This window comes from Mus caroli, unplaced genomic scaffold (assembly GCF_978045245.1).
Source record: "Mus caroli unplaced genomic scaffold, Mus_caroli_1 scaffold_2, whole genome shotgun sequence".
NCBI lineage: Eukaryota > Metazoa > Chordata > Mammalia > Rodentia > Muridae > Mus > Mus caroli.
Window position 1 is genome coordinate 14,066,819 of NW_028227257.1, and position 20,799 is coordinate 14,087,617.

General features: G+C 49.8%; 1 protein-coding gene across 1 annotated transcript in view; it reads left to right on the forward strand.

Moving 5' to 3' along the window:
• Positions 1 to 20,799, forward strand: part of Slc13a3 (solute carrier family 13 member 3) — a 70,347-nt gene that overhangs the window by 15,040 nt on the left and 34,508 nt on the right. The window contains exons 2-3 of the mRNA XM_021185867.3: positions 9,689 to 9,954; positions 12,821 to 12,984. Coding sequence (XP_021041526.1) covers positions 9,689 to 9,954; positions 12,821 to 12,984 — 430 coding nt within the window. The remainder of the gene's footprint in view (positions 1 to 9,688; positions 9,955 to 12,820; positions 12,985 to 20,799) is intronic.

A 20,799-nucleotide genomic window follows, 5' to 3' on the forward strand; every position in this document is an offset into this window, starting at 1 on the left:
GACCTGTTCCATGTTGCCTGAGCCCCGCCTGACCTCCTTGTAGCTCACTCTCACTGTAAAGGCCCCTCTCTGGAGAGTTTACCTTCACCCATGTATTGTGAGCTGTTGTTGGGATTCTTTCTGCTGGAGTTGATTGCTGGTTCGCTCTCCATAATCTGTCCTCCCTCCAGCCCTGAGGTCTGTGCAGGCAGGGCTTTTGTCTGGCTTTGCTTGTCCCCGTGCTCAGGCATCAGTAGATGCCAGCTACATGGATGAAGAAATGCTACAAACCAGGCCATGTGGGTGCACAGGCAGGGCATAGCCCAGTGAGAGGTGGGGCCAGCCTGAGAGGAGCCACGATCCCTGCAAGGATCAGACTTGCTTTTCTGGTTGTGGTTATGGGTGAAGAAAGAACTTTCTTCATAGGGGGAATGCCCCAGTGGAGGGTAGCTTAGAGCCAAGACTCCAGTATTGCAAGGGCCACAGGAAGGGGTGGGAGTGAGAGTAAAGCAGGGCTCAGGCCCCTAGGGACAGAAAGTACTGCTCTCAGCTCTGGACTGTGCAATGAGGATGTGAGCCCCCCTCTGTGCCCAAGTGCTCCTGAATGCCCAAGAGACACTTCAAAGTGCTTTCTCTGTGGACTTTTATTAAAAGATTTGCTCATCAAAAGGAAAACATGGGCCAGAAAAACCTGCCTCTTTGTGATTTCTTTTTATTTGTCTGATTTTTGAGACAAAGTCTCACTGTTTTAGCTCAGGATGGCCCTCTGGCTTCTTGCTTCGTCCAACCTGGGTACTGGGGCGACAGGCATGTGTCACCATGACCAGCCTGTAATTTTTTTTTTTAAATTGGTGAAGTCACAGATGCCTCTGGTAATGAGTGGACACGCTGAGAGAGTGCTCACACCTCCAACTCTGAAGGTAATGTCAGTAGTGGGTTGGATTTGAAAGGGTTCCAGGACTGTGTGCTAAAATAGTCTGCTGTCTTAAAATCCCCAACTTACAGATGTCAAAGCTGAGGCCTGGAGAGGCTGGGAAACTTTCAGGACCATGGAGAGCACACAAAGTGCTCGGTGGTTCTGTGTCCTAGCCACCCAATAGTGGGCCTAGGTATGGAAGCCACAAGAGTGGCAACACCACTGTATCTCACAGTAAACCCATTTCACTTCTGCCTCTGGGCCCCTTGGTTCATGAGTGCAGGCCAGCCACGTGGCCACACCATCATCTGCCAGCCACATCCGCAGAGTGCTGGCTTCCTTCACCCCTCAAGGCAGGTTATGGCCACAGCTGGAGCACGGTCCCTTAGCATTTGCTCAGAGGTCCTGGAGAAAGCACCCGATGATCTTCCTAGCTTCCTCTCTGGGTCACTCTGGGTAACTCCCTTGCCTTCCTGCTTTGGTTCTGCCTAGAGGCTCTGCCTCCTGAATTTGCTGAAGGACCAGATGGGGAGGAAAAAAGACAAGACAAAACAAAATGAGAAACAAAAAAAACCGCTGACATTGGAGGAACCTGAGAATGAGGCCTGGAGAAGATGGTAGTCTGAGAGGCCAGGTGCCACAGCAAGAAAGATGTCCCAGCCAGGGCCAGGAAGAAGTTGATAACAGATGGGATCCAGGAAGTAGCTGGAGTGGGAAGTGGTCATTAGCATAGGAAGACAAAAGAAGTCTCTACTGCATGCCATCCAAATGCCAGAGCCCCATGTCATAAGCTTACTTAAAGAACTGAAATTTAGAATTCTAGTTTCTCGGTTGGCACTAGCTGAGTTTCAAGTGCTCGCTGCTCCCTAGGGAAAGTCTCTAAAGAACTCCACTGCTATGGAAAGTTACTGTGGGTGGAGTTGCTGTCCAGGGTCTGGAGGCCTGAGGGAGGGCGTGGTGGAATTCCCCAGAACACTCTGAGCCTCAGTTTGTTCTTCTGAAAGCTGGGAATCATGATGCTTAGATGTCTGCCTCCCATAGGAGCCTTTGGGGATAATAGCCTGAAAATGTGCATTGAAATGTGTCATCAAGCCAGCAGTTTACGCCTTTAATCCCAGCACTTGGGAAGCAGAGGCAGGCAGATCTCTGAGTTTGAGGCCAGCCTGGTCTACAGAGTGAGTTCCAGGACAGCCAGGGCTGCACAGAGAAACCCTGTCTCGAAACAACAAACAAACAAACAAAGGCAATGTGTCACTGATGTGCATGCATGGGCACATATGTGTGTACATGTAGATGCATGACATAAGTACTTGTTAGTAGGGGGTGTACACATGCGAATTTATTTGAGACGGGTTCTAGCTATGTAGTCCAGGCTAGACTTGAAATCACGGTGATCCTCCTTCCTCTGCCTCTCAGGCCCTGGTATTACAGGTGTGTACCACTCATCATGTCCAACTCTCCTGTTGTTGAACATTCTTGTCTTTGGTCCATTTTCAATACCTGCCTCACTCCCTCTCTCTAGAAGGCTCTGTGTGGCCGCCTACTGCCTGAGCCCCAGAGTCCAACACCCTCTACTGAATGTCTGTTTTTAGACCCATTTGTTAACTTACATTTTATCATTTTATTTACTTTTGAGACAACGCCTCACCACACTGGCCTGGAGCTTGCAGCATAGTCCAGACTGACCCTAATGCTAATCCTCCTGCCTCAGCTTGCCCGGTACTGGGATTCTGAGCATGTGGCACCTTGTCTGGGGCTCCTGTTTCTTATCTGGGGATAGTTTCAGGGAGGCCATCGCCTCTGCTGTAACCTTTCACGGAGGAGCATTAGCTCTATAGCTCCCACTCTGTAGCACAGTTCTTCCTGGGTTTATTATTCTCTTGCCCATTCTGTTCCCTCTTACTTCTCCTGGCAGGTTTGTGCAGGTCAGCTGGCTGCTCACCATATCCTTAAGGCCGTTCTCCTAGAACCAAGTCTTAGAGGAAAGTTCAGGGACCCTTGCACTAATGCTGGAACCCAGTCTGAAGAATGCCGCATGCTCAGTCTAGGTTTGGGCTTTTATGTCTCCTTTAGTCAGAGTGCATCTCAGGCTGGGTGGGATACTCCTGTCATCCTGTATTCTGAGGTGACTTGGGATGCTGAGTCAGGGCCAACCTGGGATACACAGTGACTTTAAACTGTATCTTTTAATTAAATCAGTGATCACCAGCCCCAGTGCTGAGCACGACCGTCATTGCTCTGCACCTGCCACAGACAACCTGCTTCCTGCCAAGGGTCCTGGAGTCTCTACAGTTAGCTAACCTCTACTCTGTACTGTCACGTAGCTCAGGACACTCCCTCCCCCAGGTTGCATGAACAGTAAAGAAAGATGTTGCCGCTGCCCAGAAACCAATGTACTGATCTGCTCTGAGGATGCATCTACCCACACGAGGGTCCGCCTAATGCTAATCCCACAGCAGTGGCTTCGTCTTCATACAAGGGGTGAACTTAGCTCTTTTCTCTCATCATCAAAGGTAGTTTCTTGTTCTACTTGGTCCCTTTTTGTGGCTGATCTCCGATTGCCCCAGCAAAGGTGGTCACAGTAGAAAAAGACTATCTTGTTAACTCATACCCATGTGCCTCCCACCTACTAATCCTGCTACCCTTAAGTGTTCAAAAGCTTTGCTCTGAATCAGGTCTGTCCCCCAGACCCAGCTTGGTTTCAAGGAGGTAAGGCACAGTGGGCCTCATCAGCAACCTGGAATTTTTAATCCATTGTACATAGGATGCTCAGCTAAGCAAGCAAAGATATTTGGGGTCACCAGCAGTGTCCCAGATACTAACCAGAAAAATAATGAAACCTGTTCCTGACCTGTGTGCTGCCCAAGGCCTGCTGCCTTTCCTGCTTCCTGTCATGGTCAATGCCTCCAAGAAGGAGATCTGTACAGATGGAGTCTGTAGGGGAGAATCTGGAAATCAAGCCTCCTGGGCAGACTCAGCAATGCAGGAGCTGCGACAGGCCTTGGCTTGCTGGACATGACTGAAATTGATGGCTTTCTGCAATCCTCTCTGAAGAGAGTCGGGAAGGAATAGCGTCCCCATAGAAGTTGTTGGGGGACACTAACTGGGTCTATGTGTGTGAGGGGCCTGGAACTTAGGGAATGTTCTGGAAATGTCTCTGGGTGTCAGTGCTACCGCCATGACATACCTACCTAGTGACATGAGTCAGGATACAGAAGGAAACAGGACTCGGGCTCTCAGATGGACGTTTTCAGGTAACCTCATGAACCCTGTCTTGTAAATATTCCATTCTACTTTCTTTTCTTGTAACACCCTTGCCAAGGCAGCCCTGGGTTATACTGAGCCCATAGACTGAAACAGGAATTGGCTTCCTTGTCTATTCTCAAAGAACAGTGTGCAAGGCACAAACCCTGTCAATTCCACTTCCGTTCAGCAGAGTTAAGGCAGAAACCAGCAGGGCAGGGGGAAGAAGAAAGGGGAGGGGGGACCTAACGATTGGTTTGATTTCTTAAGGAGATATTGGAATATTTTATTTTTCTAGTTCTATTCTTAGAACGGAGTGAGTTACGTTTTCAAGACATTTGTTTCCCTTAAGTTGTCAGCACGAGGTGGTTCAGTTTCTCGTTGTCACCGCTTTGATGCTCTGGTCCCCATGAGGCCTCCTCTAGGCTTTTGTCTGATGAGCCTCAGCCCGAGTGGTACTAGCCAGGAAACCACATTGTTGCCTGAGTTTTAAGCTGGGTTTTTATATGTGCACACAGCCCCCAAACACACCAACTTCCGATTAGTCAGAGGGTCCGATTTGCAAGACTCCTCTATGGCCCCACACGTCTCCTCTGGGATCTGAGTGTCCCCTGAGAAACAAAGACCCAAAGGCTGCAGGACAGGAGAGGGCCTGACCTTTGGACTCCGTGGACGTGTGTGTTTTCTGAAGTGTAGCTGAGAGTGCCTTCTGACAGGTCACCCAGCTTTCCCTGTTTGGCTTGTAGCTAATTATTCCTCTGCAATCTCAAACAGGACCTAGGGCCACACCTACCACCAAGTACACTGTTTTGTCCTGCGGCTGGGAGTCTATAACCATGACTGCAACCACCTGCCCTACTGCAGTTAGGGGAGATATTTACTTTCCAGCCGCTGTATCCAGAAGCTATGGCCTAAGGTCTATCCAAGAGTACCCACCTCCATCTTCTACCCACTCATTCATCCAACCATCCATCAGTCTCTTATTACCCACTCATCCTCTCATCTGTCCACCCACTGATTCTTCCATCTATCTACTCATCCATCTGTCAACAAATCTATTCACCCATCCACTCATCCATCCAACAATTCATTCATCTGTCCATCCATCAAAACATCCATCCACCCAGTCATCCATCTATCCATCCACCCACTCATCCATCCATTTACCCAATTGTCCATCCATCTGTCCATCCACCCACTCATCTATCCATCTACCTACTCATGCATCCATCTGTCCATTCATCCACTCATCCATCAATACATCTATTCATCCATCTATCCATCTACCTACTCATGCATCCATCTGTCCATTTATCCGTCTATCCATCCATCCACCCATTCATCTGTCAGCCACTCATTCATATGCTTATTTACCCATTCTCCACTGCAGACATAAGCACTAAGTATGTTGAAGACTATGTTAGGTTCTGGAACACAGAAGAGAATGAGACACAGCAAACAGGGTCCCTCTTCTCATGGAATTTTGGCCCTACCATGGAAGACAGCACAAAGAACTCTCATTGAATGCTGCAATCTTCTCAGATTCAGTCGGGCTGATTTTCTAGCCACTTCCATGGAGTGTACCTGCTGAGCATAGGGAGTACTGTAGATAACTGCATCTTGAAAACCTGCATTAAACAAATGCAGATATGAGTCTGTAACCTGTCAGCATCCACTACACCTATCATGAAGCTTTAGTGGATGCTAAGGAGAACAGTTGTTTGAAACTTCCCTGCCCTTGGAATCCGCCTTGGAAATATCTTACATGACCTTAGCTGATGTGCCTGGGCGTCTGATAGAGATTACATAAAACCTGATCTGTGTTGTGGTAAATCTCCAACCTAAATAAGCCTGGGGAATGAAAACACAACTCAATTAATATGAATACATGCCGTGCGCCTAGATTGGGCAGATCTACCGCTACATTACCATCTTCCCCACATTAGAGACCCCTTAGAACTTGTGGTTTCTCCAGGCCAGGTGCTTCTGTTCCACTTTCCTTCTTCGTCTCGACTCTGCATCCTCTCTCTCTCTCTCTCTCTCTCTCTCTCTCTCTCTCTCTCTCTCTCTCTCTCTCTCTCTCCTTTTCTCCCCCAAATCTTCAGCTCCACCTTCCTCTCTTTCTCTGCCTTATTTGGGTTGGAGATTTAGCGCAACAAATCAGCCCCTGGCAAATCGGCCCTTCTTGGTGGTTCTACCTGCGCAGAACACACTGCATACTTTCTGAGCATGGTGTGACATCTCCTTTCATTCTGAAGCACACTAACATGTCTACTGAAGAACTGTGGCTGGGAATACAGATGTCCCAGCTGGGGAACTGCTTGCCTTGCAAACATCAGGACCTGAGTTCAGTCTTCAGAACACACTCAGAAAGCTGGCGTGGGGGGCTTCTGCTCATAATGCAAGCACTGGGGAGGCCTCAGAGCACACTAGCCAGCCAAGTTAGTCTAGTCAATGAGCTCCAGCCAATGAGAAACCCTGGCTCAGAGAAGGAAGACCACATTCCTAAGGTTGATTCCTGACGTTGACCTCTACACACCAATATATGCACACATACGCACATGCATGCACACACACACACACACATTTTTAAAATGAAATATATTATTTCCTACAAGAAATGGTGACTCAAACCTGTAACCCTAGATACTTGGGAGGCTGAGGGAGAAGGATTAGAAGTTCAAGGCCAGCCTAGGCTATACCATATGTTCAAGGCCAACAGGGGCAACTGGTGAAATTCTGTCTTAAAATCTACAAAGCAAAAATATAGCTAGAGACATAGCTCAGAGTCAGAGGATGATCCAGCACATGCAAAGCCCTAGGTTCCAACCCTGGTACTTCACAAAACCAAAAACCAGACCACAACAGAACAACCTATGTTTTCATCTGCCAGCCTCCGAACGCAGCAGCTGGATGCTGGGTAGACAATGGTAGCCCTTGTTAGCTGGGTTTGCCTTAGACAGGCTCTGGGTCCAGCTGGAGAGCACAACTTCCTTTTGAGTCGCACACAAAAGAAGCTTCCAGCACAGGCAGAAAGCAGGGACTCCCCTTCCCTTTGCTATAGACCTCTGAACCTCAGAAAGCTGCCGCCCTCTCCTGGAAGGCAGGAGACATCCTTTGAATGGGTCGTTCATCAAAGGGCCTAGAGACAGGGTCTGAAGTCAAGCCACGACAGTAAACTAGGATGAAGAAGTTAAGGCGAGGATAACAGAATCTCACTAGGAAGCTAGGGAGACGGCGTTCAATACGCCTCCTTCGTCTGGTTAGAAAGGCCACCAAACTTCCTAGTGGAAACTGGTTCCAGAATGCTGTTTCCCTGGAAGTATTGGCCAACTGTGCACCTAAAGACAGAAGCTGAACGTTCATGTCTGAGCCAGAATGATGATGCCAAGCTGGGCAGGAGGAGTGTCTGTAACAAAACCCTAGGGTGCCTGGGTAGTTTATAAACAATACAGGTTTACTGCTCACAGCCCTGAAGGCTGGGAACCTCCATGCTTCTGGTGAGGAGGCTAAAAAAAAAATGTCCAAGATGGAGATATTGGCTGATGAGGATCCTAGTGAAGGCAGCACTCAACCTCAGAAAGGTGCTCTTCCTTGGAGTCCTCACAGAGCAGAACGAGCCTGAGGCCTCTCTCAAGGGTACAAGTCCCCACCTCTTATCACCACACCTGTAGAGGCTGTGTATCAACAAGGGAAGAGGGTGAAACATGCATTCAGATGTTATCACCTCCCCTTTTCACACTCAGCCCCCATCCCTGTATCCCCACAGCTCATCAGATCCAATTCTGCTTCTTGCCTCCTTGGGGATGAGGGCCAGGCTACACGGTCTCTCCTAAAGAAGCGGAAGCTGGGGAATCCGGGGGCAGCAAGGCACCAACAGAAACAGAATGTTTGAGGGTCTGCTACTGTCTAGTGGTCTGAATGTCTTACATTGGCCCCAAGATAAAAATGGACAATCTTATACACATTTTTTTCCCAAATGCAAAGATGTAAGTAAGATGGACCAAGGGGATCCCAGAGTCACCAATCTTACACCCAGACATCCCTGGACCCACCTCTCCCAAGTCTTGTCAGGAGATGCATGGAACAGGGCAAATGGCAGGGAACAGTGAGTGTTGGCTCTTTCGGTCCATATCAAGAGTGTCCTGTAGGGGTGGCAGTTGCCATCAGTGCTGGCCAATCCCACTCACACCAATAGCATCTGCCTGTTTCCATGGTGAGCTTGTCTGACTGGAGGGGCATGCTCAGTCTGCCACTGGGGCATCTGGGAATGCTCCCAGAACAGTCCTCAGCCAGGGATAACAAGAGATCATCTGTGAATACCCAGGATGTCCTACACTTCAGGTAGCACCTCAAGACATGTTCTTCAGCATAGAACCATGGAGGAGTGCCATCAATTCATCTCTATGTGATTTCCTAAACTTACTTAAAACATTAGAAGATTCTTTCCTTCTTCCCTTCTTCCTTCCTTCCTTCCTTCCTTCCTTCCTTCCTTCCTTCCTTCCTTCCTTCCTTCCTTCCTTCCTCTCTCCCTCTCCCTCTCCCTCTCCCTCTCCCTCTCCCTCTCCCTCTCCCTCTCCCTCTCCCTCTCCCTCTCCCTCTCCCTCTCCCTCTCCCTCTCCCTCTCCCTCTCCCTCTCCCTCTCCCTCTCCCTCTCCCTCTCCCTCTCCCTCTCCCTCTCCCTCTCCCTCTCCCTCTCCCTCTCCCTCTCCCTCTCCCTCTCCCTCTCCCTCTCCCTCTCCCTCTCCCTCTCCCTCTCCCTCTCCCTCTCCCTCTCCCTCTCCCTCTCCCTCTCCCTCTCCCTCTCCCTCTCCCTCTCCCTCTCCCTCTCCCTCTCCCTCTCCCTCTCCCTCTCCCTCTCCCTCTCCCTCTCCCTCTCCCTCTCCCTCTCCCTCTCCCTCTCCCTCTCCCTCTCCCTCTCCCTCTCCCTCTCCCTCTCCCTCCCTCCCTCTCTCTCTCTCTCTCTCTCTCTCTCTCTCTCTCTCTCTTTCTTTCTTTCTTTCTTTCTTTCTTTCTCTCTCTCTCTCTCCTTCCTTTCTTTCTCTCTCCTTCCTTCCTTCCTTCCTTCCTTCCTTCCTTCCTTCCTTCCTTCCTTCCTTCCTTCCCTTTTTGTAATCTTCAAAGACAACCTTTGTAGACGGCATCTTTCCTAATATCAAAATGTCGGACACATCTATAACACCACCTCCAGGTTTCCCACCAGAATCATGCTTCAGGTGTCCATGGAGGAACCTTCTAAGTACTCTTGATTGCTTTCCTTTTGTTCCACTCTCCCTCTGCCTTTCCAGAACTTTCTAGAATTCCCTAGAAGTAAATTGTTAATGTTCTTATCCTCGGGGTTTCCCACAGAGATAATGGTGTGTGTGGGAGGGAATGTTTCCATATATTTCCAACAACGTCTGTGGTACAGAGAGCTTCCTCATTTTGTAGCTGAGCAAGATGATATGCCCACTGCTTCCCTGAGAGTGAGCCTTGGTGCCCCTTCCCCTATCACCTCTGGCCTGGAGCTCAAGCCACTGATGGAGTGTTCACCCTTTGCTCCACACACAGGAAGGCCGATGCCTCTATGTCATCCTGCTCATGGCGGTGTACTGGTGCTCAGAGGCCCTGCCCCTGTCAGTGACGGCTCTTCTGCCCATCATCCTCTTCCCCTTCATGGGCATTCTGCCCTCCAGCAAGGTCTGCCCCCAGTACTTTCTCGACACCAACTTCCTCTTCCTCAGCGGCCTGATCATGGCCAGCGCCATAGAGGAATGGAACTTGCACCGGAGAATCGCCCTCAAGGTCCTCATGCTGGTTGGGGTCCAGCCTGCAAGGTAGGACCAGGCACAGGGGAATGTGGGGTGGGTGGAAGGCAAAGCTCTTCCTTTATGGCCATTGAACCAAGAAACTGTCATTTCCCACATGTCTGGCTTCCTAGTTTCCTGACGACTCGATGCATTCCTCATACGTGCAGTGTAGAGCTGATTTGGTGACAGCTGTCTTTGATATGCTTCAAAATCCTTCAAAGCCAGCCATGGTGGTGCACACCTTTAATCCCAGCACTTAAGAGGCAGAAGAGGGCAGGTCTCTATGAGTTTGAGGCCAGCCTAATCTACAGAGTGAGTTCCAGGACAGCGTGAGCTACATAGTGAGATCCTGGCTCAAAAAGTCAATAAGAGTCACTGGAGACAGGATTGGACTGCTTGCCCCTCAGCCTCGTGTCACCAGGCTTCTTGGGCTGAAGTCAGGCTCCTCTGTTCCAGAAAATGGCAGCACCCACCTCTGCCAGCTGTGTAGCCAGGTCTCAAGAAGTCCTTGTGAATGAACAGCAAGTTCAAGGGATCACAGACTTGAGAGATAAAGCTGACTGCTAGCCATTCTTGATGGTTGCCAGAGAGAAGGGTAGGAGTGTGTTGTCATATTTAATCTCAACTGGGGGCTTCTACTCTGCCTTTGATCACTCAGTTCATGGATAAAAGACACAACTTTTATTATTATAAGCCCTAGTCAGCTCTAGAGCTGGCCAGATATCTACCCTCTAAGCTATTAAAATCTATTTCTCCAATTAATAACCCTGAGTTATAACTTGCCATATTCCATCTGGGCTGCTCCTAACTCCAATTGGCCAGCCCTCATGGACGTATTTTCATGACTCACCTAACCCATGGAGTCTTCCCTCTCCCTCTCTTCATGGTTCTCCTCCAATGCCAAGCCTGGAAACCCCCAAGCCCCGCCTATCTCAATTTTGCTCAGCTATAAGCTGTAAACATCTTTATTCATCAATCAGGGATAACTTGGAGGGCAAGGTCACTTAGCATCATTTGGGTCTATGTGCAGATTCTCATCCTTAGAGGCAACCTTAGGACCAATATTTAGCGTTACAATACATAGCAAAAGACCAAACCTCAACAGGAGTGGCTTGGGAGAGCCAGAAACTTAATCTCTGAGACCCACATGGTGGTAGGAGAGAACCAACTCCAAAAGTTGTCCTTCCTCTGACCACCAACAGATGCCATATTATTTGCGTACACACACACACACACACACACACACACACACACTGGATGGATGGATAGATAGATAGATAGATAGATAGATAGATAGATAGATAGATAGATAGATAGACAGACAGAAGAAAAATAACAACCCCAGTGACAGCAAAGTACAGTTTTCCAAACGATCCCTTTAGCACACGCGTGCCAGGGCACCACACGCTAACCTCTAGAAACACATCAATGTTGTGTGCTCCCATGGCAGGCCCAACAACAGCCATCATTTGGTGTCAGGTTTAATTGTCCCTGACACCTCAAGGTGCCAAATCCCTTACAGTAGTTGTTCTCAGCCTGTGGGTCTCGGCCCCTTCGGGAGTTGGATGACCCTTTCAATGGTTGCCTATGACCAACAGAAAATGCAGGTGTTTACACTGTGGTTCCCAACATTAGCTAAATTACTCTTATGAGTAGCAATGAAATACTATTATGGTTGAGGGTCACCACAGCCTGAGAAACTGTATTAAGAGGCCATAGCTTTAGGAGGGTTGAGAACCACAGTCTTACAGTGTAATGGGAAAGTGCTCATGACAAGGTGTTTCAGTGACACTGTCCCATCCCCATTAGAAGACCAGGAGGATAGTCTCAGATAAAAGCTTGTTCAATGCCAGGTGTACTTGGACCCCTGAGTATAAAGTCTGAGAGGGGAGGGAGGGGGACTTCCTGGAGGAGGGAGTCTCTAGGCTAAGCTGGGCAGAATGGACAGAAAGGCCATGAAATGGCTCTGAAGATGCAGCAAGGGAGCCTGAAAGAAACAGGTCTAAGAGGAGACAGAAATGGATGAAGAATCCAGAAGCCATTGTCATCATAGGGAGCCTGACAGGAGCTGGAGTCCTTGGCTTAATCAATGGGGTCCTCCATTTACCTCCTACCTAATACAGTGTAGTTAAATGATCTCCGTGTGGAAAACCCCATGACACTTTAGATCGTGCTGGTGGGTGTGGACCAGGCAGACTGGAACAGAAGCATCCAGGTTGACTTTATGCTGGCAAGAAGCCCAGGCTTCTTGGAGCAGTAGGAGCCAGCAGACGTGGGAGCAGAAGAGGAGGGGCAAGGTGGCAGATTCTAGTGCCAGGTTGCTGCATCCTGGAATGGGTACCATTAAGGATCTGTGGGCAAGGCAGAGAAACGCTAGGCTTGGACTGACTTCAACAGGCAAATTCTTTAAGCACAATAAGCCAAGGTGTCCTTGGATCTAAAACAAGCCTGGAGCAGCCAGGTGGTTCAGTGGGCAAAGGTACTTGCTGGCCAGCTCAGGGACCTGACTTAGATCCCTACAACCCACACAGAGGTGAAAGCAGAGACCTGATGGAGCCTCTTTGCACACACACACTCCAAATCACACAAGATAAGCCTAGGCAATTGCTTCTATGTTTGCTATGTGGTGAGCTCCAAGTCGTCCAGAGCTACACAGAGAAACCCTGTCTCAGAGTAAGGGTTGGCATGAGGGCACTCTCAATGTAAGAAGCGCTCCTGTCTCAGATTGCACTGATCTGAGGGGTCTGACCTTTCTACCCTCTGGCACTGGGATCTACTCTGGACTCCGACTTCCCTCCTGTAAAACCAACGCTTAGACTCCCCCAGAGACTAGACCAGAGTTCCCAGTGGACCCCGAGTTCTAGACCCAGCCCTAACTCTTTCTGCCTCCCAGGCTCATCCTGGGGATGATGGTGACCACGTCATTCCTGTCTATGTGGCTGAGCAACACGGCCTCCACCGCAATGATGCTACCCATCGCCAGTGCCATCCTCAAAAGCCTCTTTGGCCAGCGTGAAGCTCGGAAGGACCTTCCCCGGGAAGGTGACGAGAGCACAGGTGAGTCTGGACGGGCGCCAGGGCCCACACTGGTGGCTGCTGGGGGGATGGGCATTGGAAGTTCCAAGTCGTCCAGAGCTACATAGAGAAACCCTGTCTCAGAATAAGGGTTGGCATGAAGGACACTCTCAATGTAAGAAGCGCTCCTGTCTCAGATTGCACTGATCTGAGGGGTCTGACCTCTCTACCCTCTGACACTAGGCTCTTAGCAGATGTTTTCACATGATGTAAGTCACCGCCTTAGACCACACAGAAAGAAAGTGACCAAGCCTGACTTTGAACCCAGGCAGTATGGCCAGAGATGGGTGACATCAGTGAGAATTCTTTTGACAGCAATAGAACGCATGTCTGCCTTCAAGTGGCTTTAAAAAAATGGGAAGTAATTTTCTTCAGACACGATGAAATCAAGGGAAGGCATCGTGGGGTCACTTTTGAGGCACAAGGACATCAAGGCTTTTCATTGGCAACCCAGTGACTCACACACCTCCACCCCAAGGTGACACAGTGGCTGCCACATCACCTCTACTTTAAAGTCTTCCACTTTGTATTGATATCTACATACTGAGAGGTCTAAAGTCATCCATGCCTGGGCCAGGAGTGCCATCCCACCTCCCGAGTTCTTTCTGCCTCGCACACAGATCCTGCACAGCACACTGAGCTGAGGAAAGCCATCCATGTCTGGGCCAGGACTGCTATCCCACCTCCCGTTCTTTCTGCCTCACACACAGACCCTGCACAGCACACTGAGCTGGGGACGGCTGAGCTCCCTGCCTTCCCTGTGTATTAGGTAGTCAGGTGTCTAAGTCTGGTCCGGGAGAATTTAGTGGAAATATGGGGGCTCTTGTGGTTCTGCCCTTCCCGGTCTCTAACCCATGTTGAATGGGTGTGGTGAGTCACGTGATGAGAGTGGGAGACGCCACCTGGGGTAAGAGGTGAAAGCCACACTTTGACAAAAGTGGCTGACCACTCCCACAGAGGTGCCATTCAGGCCAATAAATGCAACATTAGCCTTGAAACCATGCTAACGGTGTTCTTTGAAAAGGTGTGTAAGCATGCTTATTCCAGAACAAACTTCTCCTGCAAGTATGAAGGCCTAAGTTCCATCCTCAGAGCCCATGTTTAAAAGCCAGCTGAGGCGGCACGCGCTTGTAATCCTAGCTGGGGAGGTGAAGGCAAGTGGATCCCTGGAGCTTGCTGGCCAGTCAGCCAGATTGTTGAATCCTAGGCTAGTGGCCTTGTTCCCCACCCCAACCCCCCAAAACCACAAGATGCCAGGTATGCCTTTGATCCCAAGACTTGAATGGCAGAGGCAAACACAAATCTGTGAGTTTAAGGTCAACCTAGGGTATATAAGGAGTTCCAGGCTAGTTGTCACTACATATGTCCAAAAAAGAAAAAAAAAAGGATGACTCCTGAAAACTATCTGAGGTTCACTTCTGGTTTTCCCATGCACAGACATGATTGCACACATATATGCATGCACACATATGTATACAAACACACATGCATCCCTGCATACACACATGTACACTGCATATACATGCACACATGTATACATATACACACCTGCACACATATGTGCATATGCACATCTGCACAGCATGAACACTGCATACAAATGGACACATGTATACCTGTACACATATGCATACTACATACACATAGGATACCTGCACATACCTATACACTGCACACACATTCACACCTGCACATATATGTACATACTGTACTGCATATATATGCACAACATCACACACATGCACAGACATATACACAAGCACATACATACACACATGTATACATGCACTCTCATTTACACATGTACATTGCATACACATGCACACATAACACACAAGCGCACACACACCTATGAATGTGCATGTACCCATGCATACATGTACCACACATGTACACTGCGTATACATGCCTATGTGCACACACATGTATAACGCACACACATGTACACTACATATATACACATGTATACACAAACTGCACATTGATCCGTGCACCATCCACAGGCTGCCCATGTCTGGCGAGTGTGGTATACACTCACCATGCGGGACACTGAAAGCTGAACACGGTTCAGGAGCACTTCCCAGATGGGTTTGCAAAGGCATAGTGAAACATCTAGAATGTTACCATTGGTGAGACAGCAGAGAGGTATTGTCACAGGACACAAGGACAGAGGACATCTGCCAGGTAGTTGGGTTGGCAGTTGTTCCCTGTAAATAACCAGACAGCAAACATTTTAGACTTTCTGGGCCACTCTGTCGCAACTTCCCAACTCTGCCTTTGAAGAAGGCGGCAGGGTGCCGGCGGCTGGCTGCGTGCCAAGAATAAGTCTGCATGGGATCCAAAGCTAAGATTTCCTATAACCGTGTCATCCCTGAGTGTTCTGCTGCGGATCGTGTGTGTCCGTGTGCACTGTACATGTTCGTACATGTTCGGGGAGGTTCACATGCAGTGTACCTTTTGCAGCGGGGGTCTCTCAATGAACCTGGAGCTCGCTGGCTCAGCTGACTAGCGAGCCCCAGCCAGGATCCTCCTTCCAGCTCTGGGGTCATAGATACATATGCCACTTGACTTTTTAAAAATGATTTATTTATTTTTATTTTACACACCATGGTGTTCTGCCTGCAGGTGTGTCAGATCCCATGGAACTGGAGTTACAGACAGTTGTGAGCTGCCGTGTGAGTTCTGGAAATTGAACCCAGGTCCTTTAGAAGAGCAGCCAGTGCTCTTAACCACTGAGCCATCTCTCCAGCTCCCGCCCTTGACTGTTATTGGGTAGTTGGAATGAAACCCAGACCCCCAGGCTTGTACAACAAGCGCCTTGCTGACTAAGCCTCTTCCCAAGCTTTGGATCTTTTGAACTATTTAAAAATGGTAAGAGCTCTTCTTAGTTGGCAGGTCAGCTCAGACAAGGTGGGCCAGATTCAGGCTACAAACAAGGGCGGTTGAGCCCACCCTATGATTCTGGCTTCCTGGCCTTCAAACTGTTCCCTCCCACATTGTGGGGCTCTGAGAGGATGGCCTGCCTCGTGGTCACCCTGGGGTGGCATCAGATAGTTAACACTACCCCTTCATCCTTTCAACCCCTGCAGAGCCTTTATGTTCTGTTTGGCCTAATGTGCCTGCAGAAGAGCCAAGCTCCTTGAGTACTTACTGTGTCCAAGGACCCTTCTGAGGGTCTGTGTCTGAATGAGATGGGATCCCATCGACATCATTTGGATAAATAGAAATTGAGGAGGAAATAAGGAGAGGATGGAGAAGTCCCCAGGGGGTTACCATGGCAACATGGCCTATGTCACTAAGTGGCCTGTGTCACTAAGTTGGCCTGGCTAACTCTGGGGCTGTATTCCTTCTATCCCTCTTCTCCTGCCTCCCACAAGGTTGTCACATGGATGTTGGAAAGTCCTGTCCCTTATAACAGGAACAAAACCTCTAAGACCTTTAAAGGCGAGGGGACTTGCCTGCGGTCATAGACAGTGACAGTTATGAAAGGAAACCTAAAGTCATTCTTCTTATTCTGCAGGCTGTGGGGAGGTCGAGACCCTGGAGCCCAGGTCAGACATCTGCCTTCAGGCTACAGGATCAGAGGCCTGAAGGTTAATGGTCAGCCTCAGAGGCCCAGGAAAGTGTTAACTTCAGGGCAAACAGAGGGGCCCTTTCCACTCTGTTACTGTGTGTTAGGCAGGAGGTAGGACGTGTGGAGGTGTGCTGGTGAACTCCGACTGGAACAAGGAGTTTGTCAGAGGCTCCAAGTTCATAAGGGTCACCAATGGCCAGGTCAACAACTGTGCCAACACAAACTTCCTAAAGACCCTGAATGTCAACTTGGCCCAGTTTCTCATTAGCCTGTGGGAGGTTTATGGTTCCCATTTCATAGATGGGGAGATAGAGGCTCACAAAGGCAAAATGTTTTGCCCAGAGAAATGTGGTAAGCAAGAAGAGGCAGAGCTCTGAGCACATGAACAGATGGGAGCACCGGACAAAACCCCAGGAGGTCCTCCACCTTGCAGGGAGTCCCTGCCACCTCTCCTTCTAGTTTTGCTAATGCTGTCTGAAGGTTCTGTGGCATTTTGTCATTACTAATGAGGGGGTGCTGTTCTAACCCAGGATTCAGCCAAGGAAAGTCTCTCAAGGCTGTGTTCCCCGAAATCCTTCAACCAGCAAGGTGTTTGCCTAGTTTTGTGAACTCTCTGTCTTTTCCCTGTCTGGAAGAAGCCACCCTTATGGTTGTAGTTAGGCGGCCAGAGCGGCCATTCAGGTTGAGGTAATTGGCTCTCTCCTTCACTCTGCTTGAAAGTCTTGAAAGTCAGGACACGCATGAAACTGGAGTCTGTGATGGAGGAAGGGGCTGGTGTGCGGCAGTTATGGTGGCTCATGCCTATAATCCCGATATCTAAAAGGCCAAAAAAGGGAACTGTCACATGCAAAGGCAGCCAGGGCCACATGGCAAGGTCCTGTCTCAAAAGCAAAAACACCACCAGGCTGCGGCAATGGTTCAGTGTGGATCCACAGCGCCCTGGTGAAAAGTGAGGCAAGCCACACACGCCTATGCTCCCCATTGCTGGGGAGGGAGGGACAGCAGGGTCCCTAGAGTTCCACGGCCAGGCCAGCCAGAGCTTCAGGTTCAGGGAGAGACTGTCTCAAAAACCTAAGGCGGAGCATGATATAGACATCTAAAGTCAGTGCTTCTAGTTTCTAAACTTGTGCACACACAGGAACATGCGCACACACACACACACACACACACACACACACAGAACTCAAAGACATCAGCGACAAACAAAAGCACATTCTTTTTTTTTTATTACATCTTTTCCTCAATTACATTTCCAATGCTATCCCAAAAGTCCCCCATACCCTCCCCCCTACTTCCCTACCCACCCATTCCCATTTACAAAAGCACATTCTATAGTTGGCAGGGTAGGCAACAAGACCCTCTCTGCCTTTCTTCATGTTCCCTTCCCACCCTGGGAGAGGGTCCATGGGGTCATCTCTCTGCTGTCTGTCATCTGTCTCTAAGCTCAAGAAGGACTGAGTCACTCTTATTCATCATGTGAATGACATTTGCGAGTGCAGTTTTGGGTCTTAGAGCACTACCTGGCACATAGTAGGTGCTTAGTAAGTGCACATAGGTAAGGAGTAAGCAAAGGGACAGACCAGTTAGCATCTGTGTTAGCCCTCTGTTTCCCTCTTCGTCCAGTGGAGAGAACAGTACTTAGTTGCAGGCTATGGGCTGTGTTGGATTAATTCTATTCACTAAACTGCCTAATGTGGGGGTGCCTGGCCCTCCATGGGGTGCTCTCTGCCTACCTCAACAGGCTAGCTCTTTCCTGAGGCAAATCCAAGAGGTTGCACAGAGGAGTTGGAATAGTCATTAGTCCTGTGCCAGACCTACTAGGTGTCGAGTGAGTGCCCTGGACACACGGTGAGAGTTACAGTGGGGGCTAGCAGTTCTGGGTAAATCCTCAGTCCTGGTTACTGTATAGGCCTGGCTTAGCCACGAACCCACTGGATCCCCTTGTGTCCCCAGCCTTGACCTGCCTCTCCAGGCCTCATTTTTCAAACACAGAGGATGACTGACTCTGTGGCTGGTGGGGCCTGCCTGTGTAGTGGCACGCATGCAGATTCCAGCTCTCCCACGCAGTGTACACCCAAGGCTTGTTGTCTGTGCAGCCCTTACATAAGCACACACTCTGGGTTGACCTATGGCTCCAGGACCCAACAAAGGCACCCTAGAGACTTTGCCCCACAGACCTGTTTCCATTCCACCTCTAAAGCCACTTGGGTCACAGGGACATCGTGGGATAGCCAGAGTAAATTGGGAGCAAGGAACACTCACCTTCGTTTTCCTGTTTTCCAGTTTCACCTTCACCACCACCACTACTACCACCAGGCAAAGCCCACCACCACCACCATCAAAACTTGTGCCCAATAGAGAACATCTTGACACCAATACGAGCCCCTACCCCTACCCACAGGTGCACATACCATGCCCCTCATGCCTAGAACCACACAGTCTCATATGGAGTTCCCCAGCTCTGGTGTAGGCAGTGAGCAGCCTGGCTCCACATGGGACCCACTGAGGTACGCATTCCCACCACCAGGGCCAGAAGACACTGCAAGCCTCAGTTTCCCTTCTGTGACTTCAGACCTGTTGCTCTCAACCCCCGACTACACAAAAGAATCTCTTGCCAGGTTTGTCAAAACTACTGGAGCCCTGCTTACTACAGAGCCCCTACAGACCTCTGGGTAGTACTCACACCCAAGGCCATCCCTGAGGCTGGGGAGTTCTTCCCCTGGTACTGGCAAGCTCTGTCAATGTCTGATGTTGTCCCAGATACCTGGGGCCCAGTGGGAAAGATACCAGACAAGCTTGAGATGGTGAGGGTCAGTGGTCACTGGGTCAGAGGTCTTCCTCTGGGGAGTGACTCCTTCCACCCCCTGCCCCACCCCCATCTGTATGTTATTAACAGCCTCTGTCTTCTGCCTCAGTGCCTTGGGCTCTGGCCTCGTGCGCTGCATGTGGACGTGTGTCCCATTGCCCTAGCTGTGAACTGTTCAGCAGTCTAGGGAGAGTGGACCTGGCCTTTTGCCTGAGACCTCTACTGTGCTCAACAGGGAAGGGGCACCCCAGGACACAGCAGAAGTGACGCTGTCAGACACCATAAAGTCTTGTTCTCCTTTGCTGCCAGCAAGACAACAATAGCCTAGAGGAAGGAAGGGTGTCCCTAGGCTCATGGCGGTAGGGGGGACTAAGAGAGGCCAAGACTAGAGCCAGACCTTTCCTCCCAGTGCACAGGGCTGACTGTGTGTCCCGATGTCCAGAAGGACACTCCACATGTGTGTTCAGGATGTGTTTGTGTCCCTGGCGAGAGGGTGGGGCACAGGGAGAGGGTGAGAGAGGAGAGACCTTCAGCCCTACTAGCTTCCCTTGACACGCAGCACTTTCCTTCTCAGGACCTCCCACACATCCCTCCAAGGTGACAATGTTCCCTCCCATCCGGGTTCCATCCAGAGTCAGCCAGACTCTCCAGGGTGATGTCTCCTTCTTTCCCTGTGCTGCGTGTCCTGTGACACACGCCCACCCACGTGACATACTATGCTTGTTTATCTTGAGCTGGACGGCAGGACCCGTGATGAGCCTCCTATCTCATCAGTGATTGCTGGATACACAAGAAACTCAAAAAGATTCTGTGCTTGGCCCATTTCGTAAAATTTGCATGCCTGAGTCCCAGTCCTTCATTCCCAGTGGCGGCGAGGTCTTGATTTCAACACAGCTTGGTCAACCTCAGTGTCTCTATGATCACTGGTGTGGCCCAGCCACTGCCCCATTATTCAACGTGGACAGCCAGCTCCCTGAAGTCCATCCAAGCCTCTACCTGCAGAATATAACTCCACAGAGCATTTCTGTCACCTCTGGCTTTCTGTACCCTTTAACCCTTCCCGCCTCACCACTGTCCCAGCATGCCTGGTTTCCTCGGCTCTGCCAGCTTCTCCTACCACAGGGCCTTTGCACTTGATGCTCCTATTTCCTGGCCCTTTTGCTATGGAGCTCTGTAGGGCTGGCCACTGTCATACTGCAGGCTTGATGGAATGTCATCAGCTCAAGTGGCATGACATCAATGGTACTTGGCTGTCACTTTCTCTTCCCTTGCCTGGTTGTATTTCCTCTATAACATTCATTGCCACCTGAAATTGTCATTATTTTATTCTTATCTGTCTCCTATTCTAGAATACAGTCTCCATGGGGGAAGGGGCCTTGTTCTGTGTTCTGCATTGTGTCAGTGGCTGTGTTTTGTT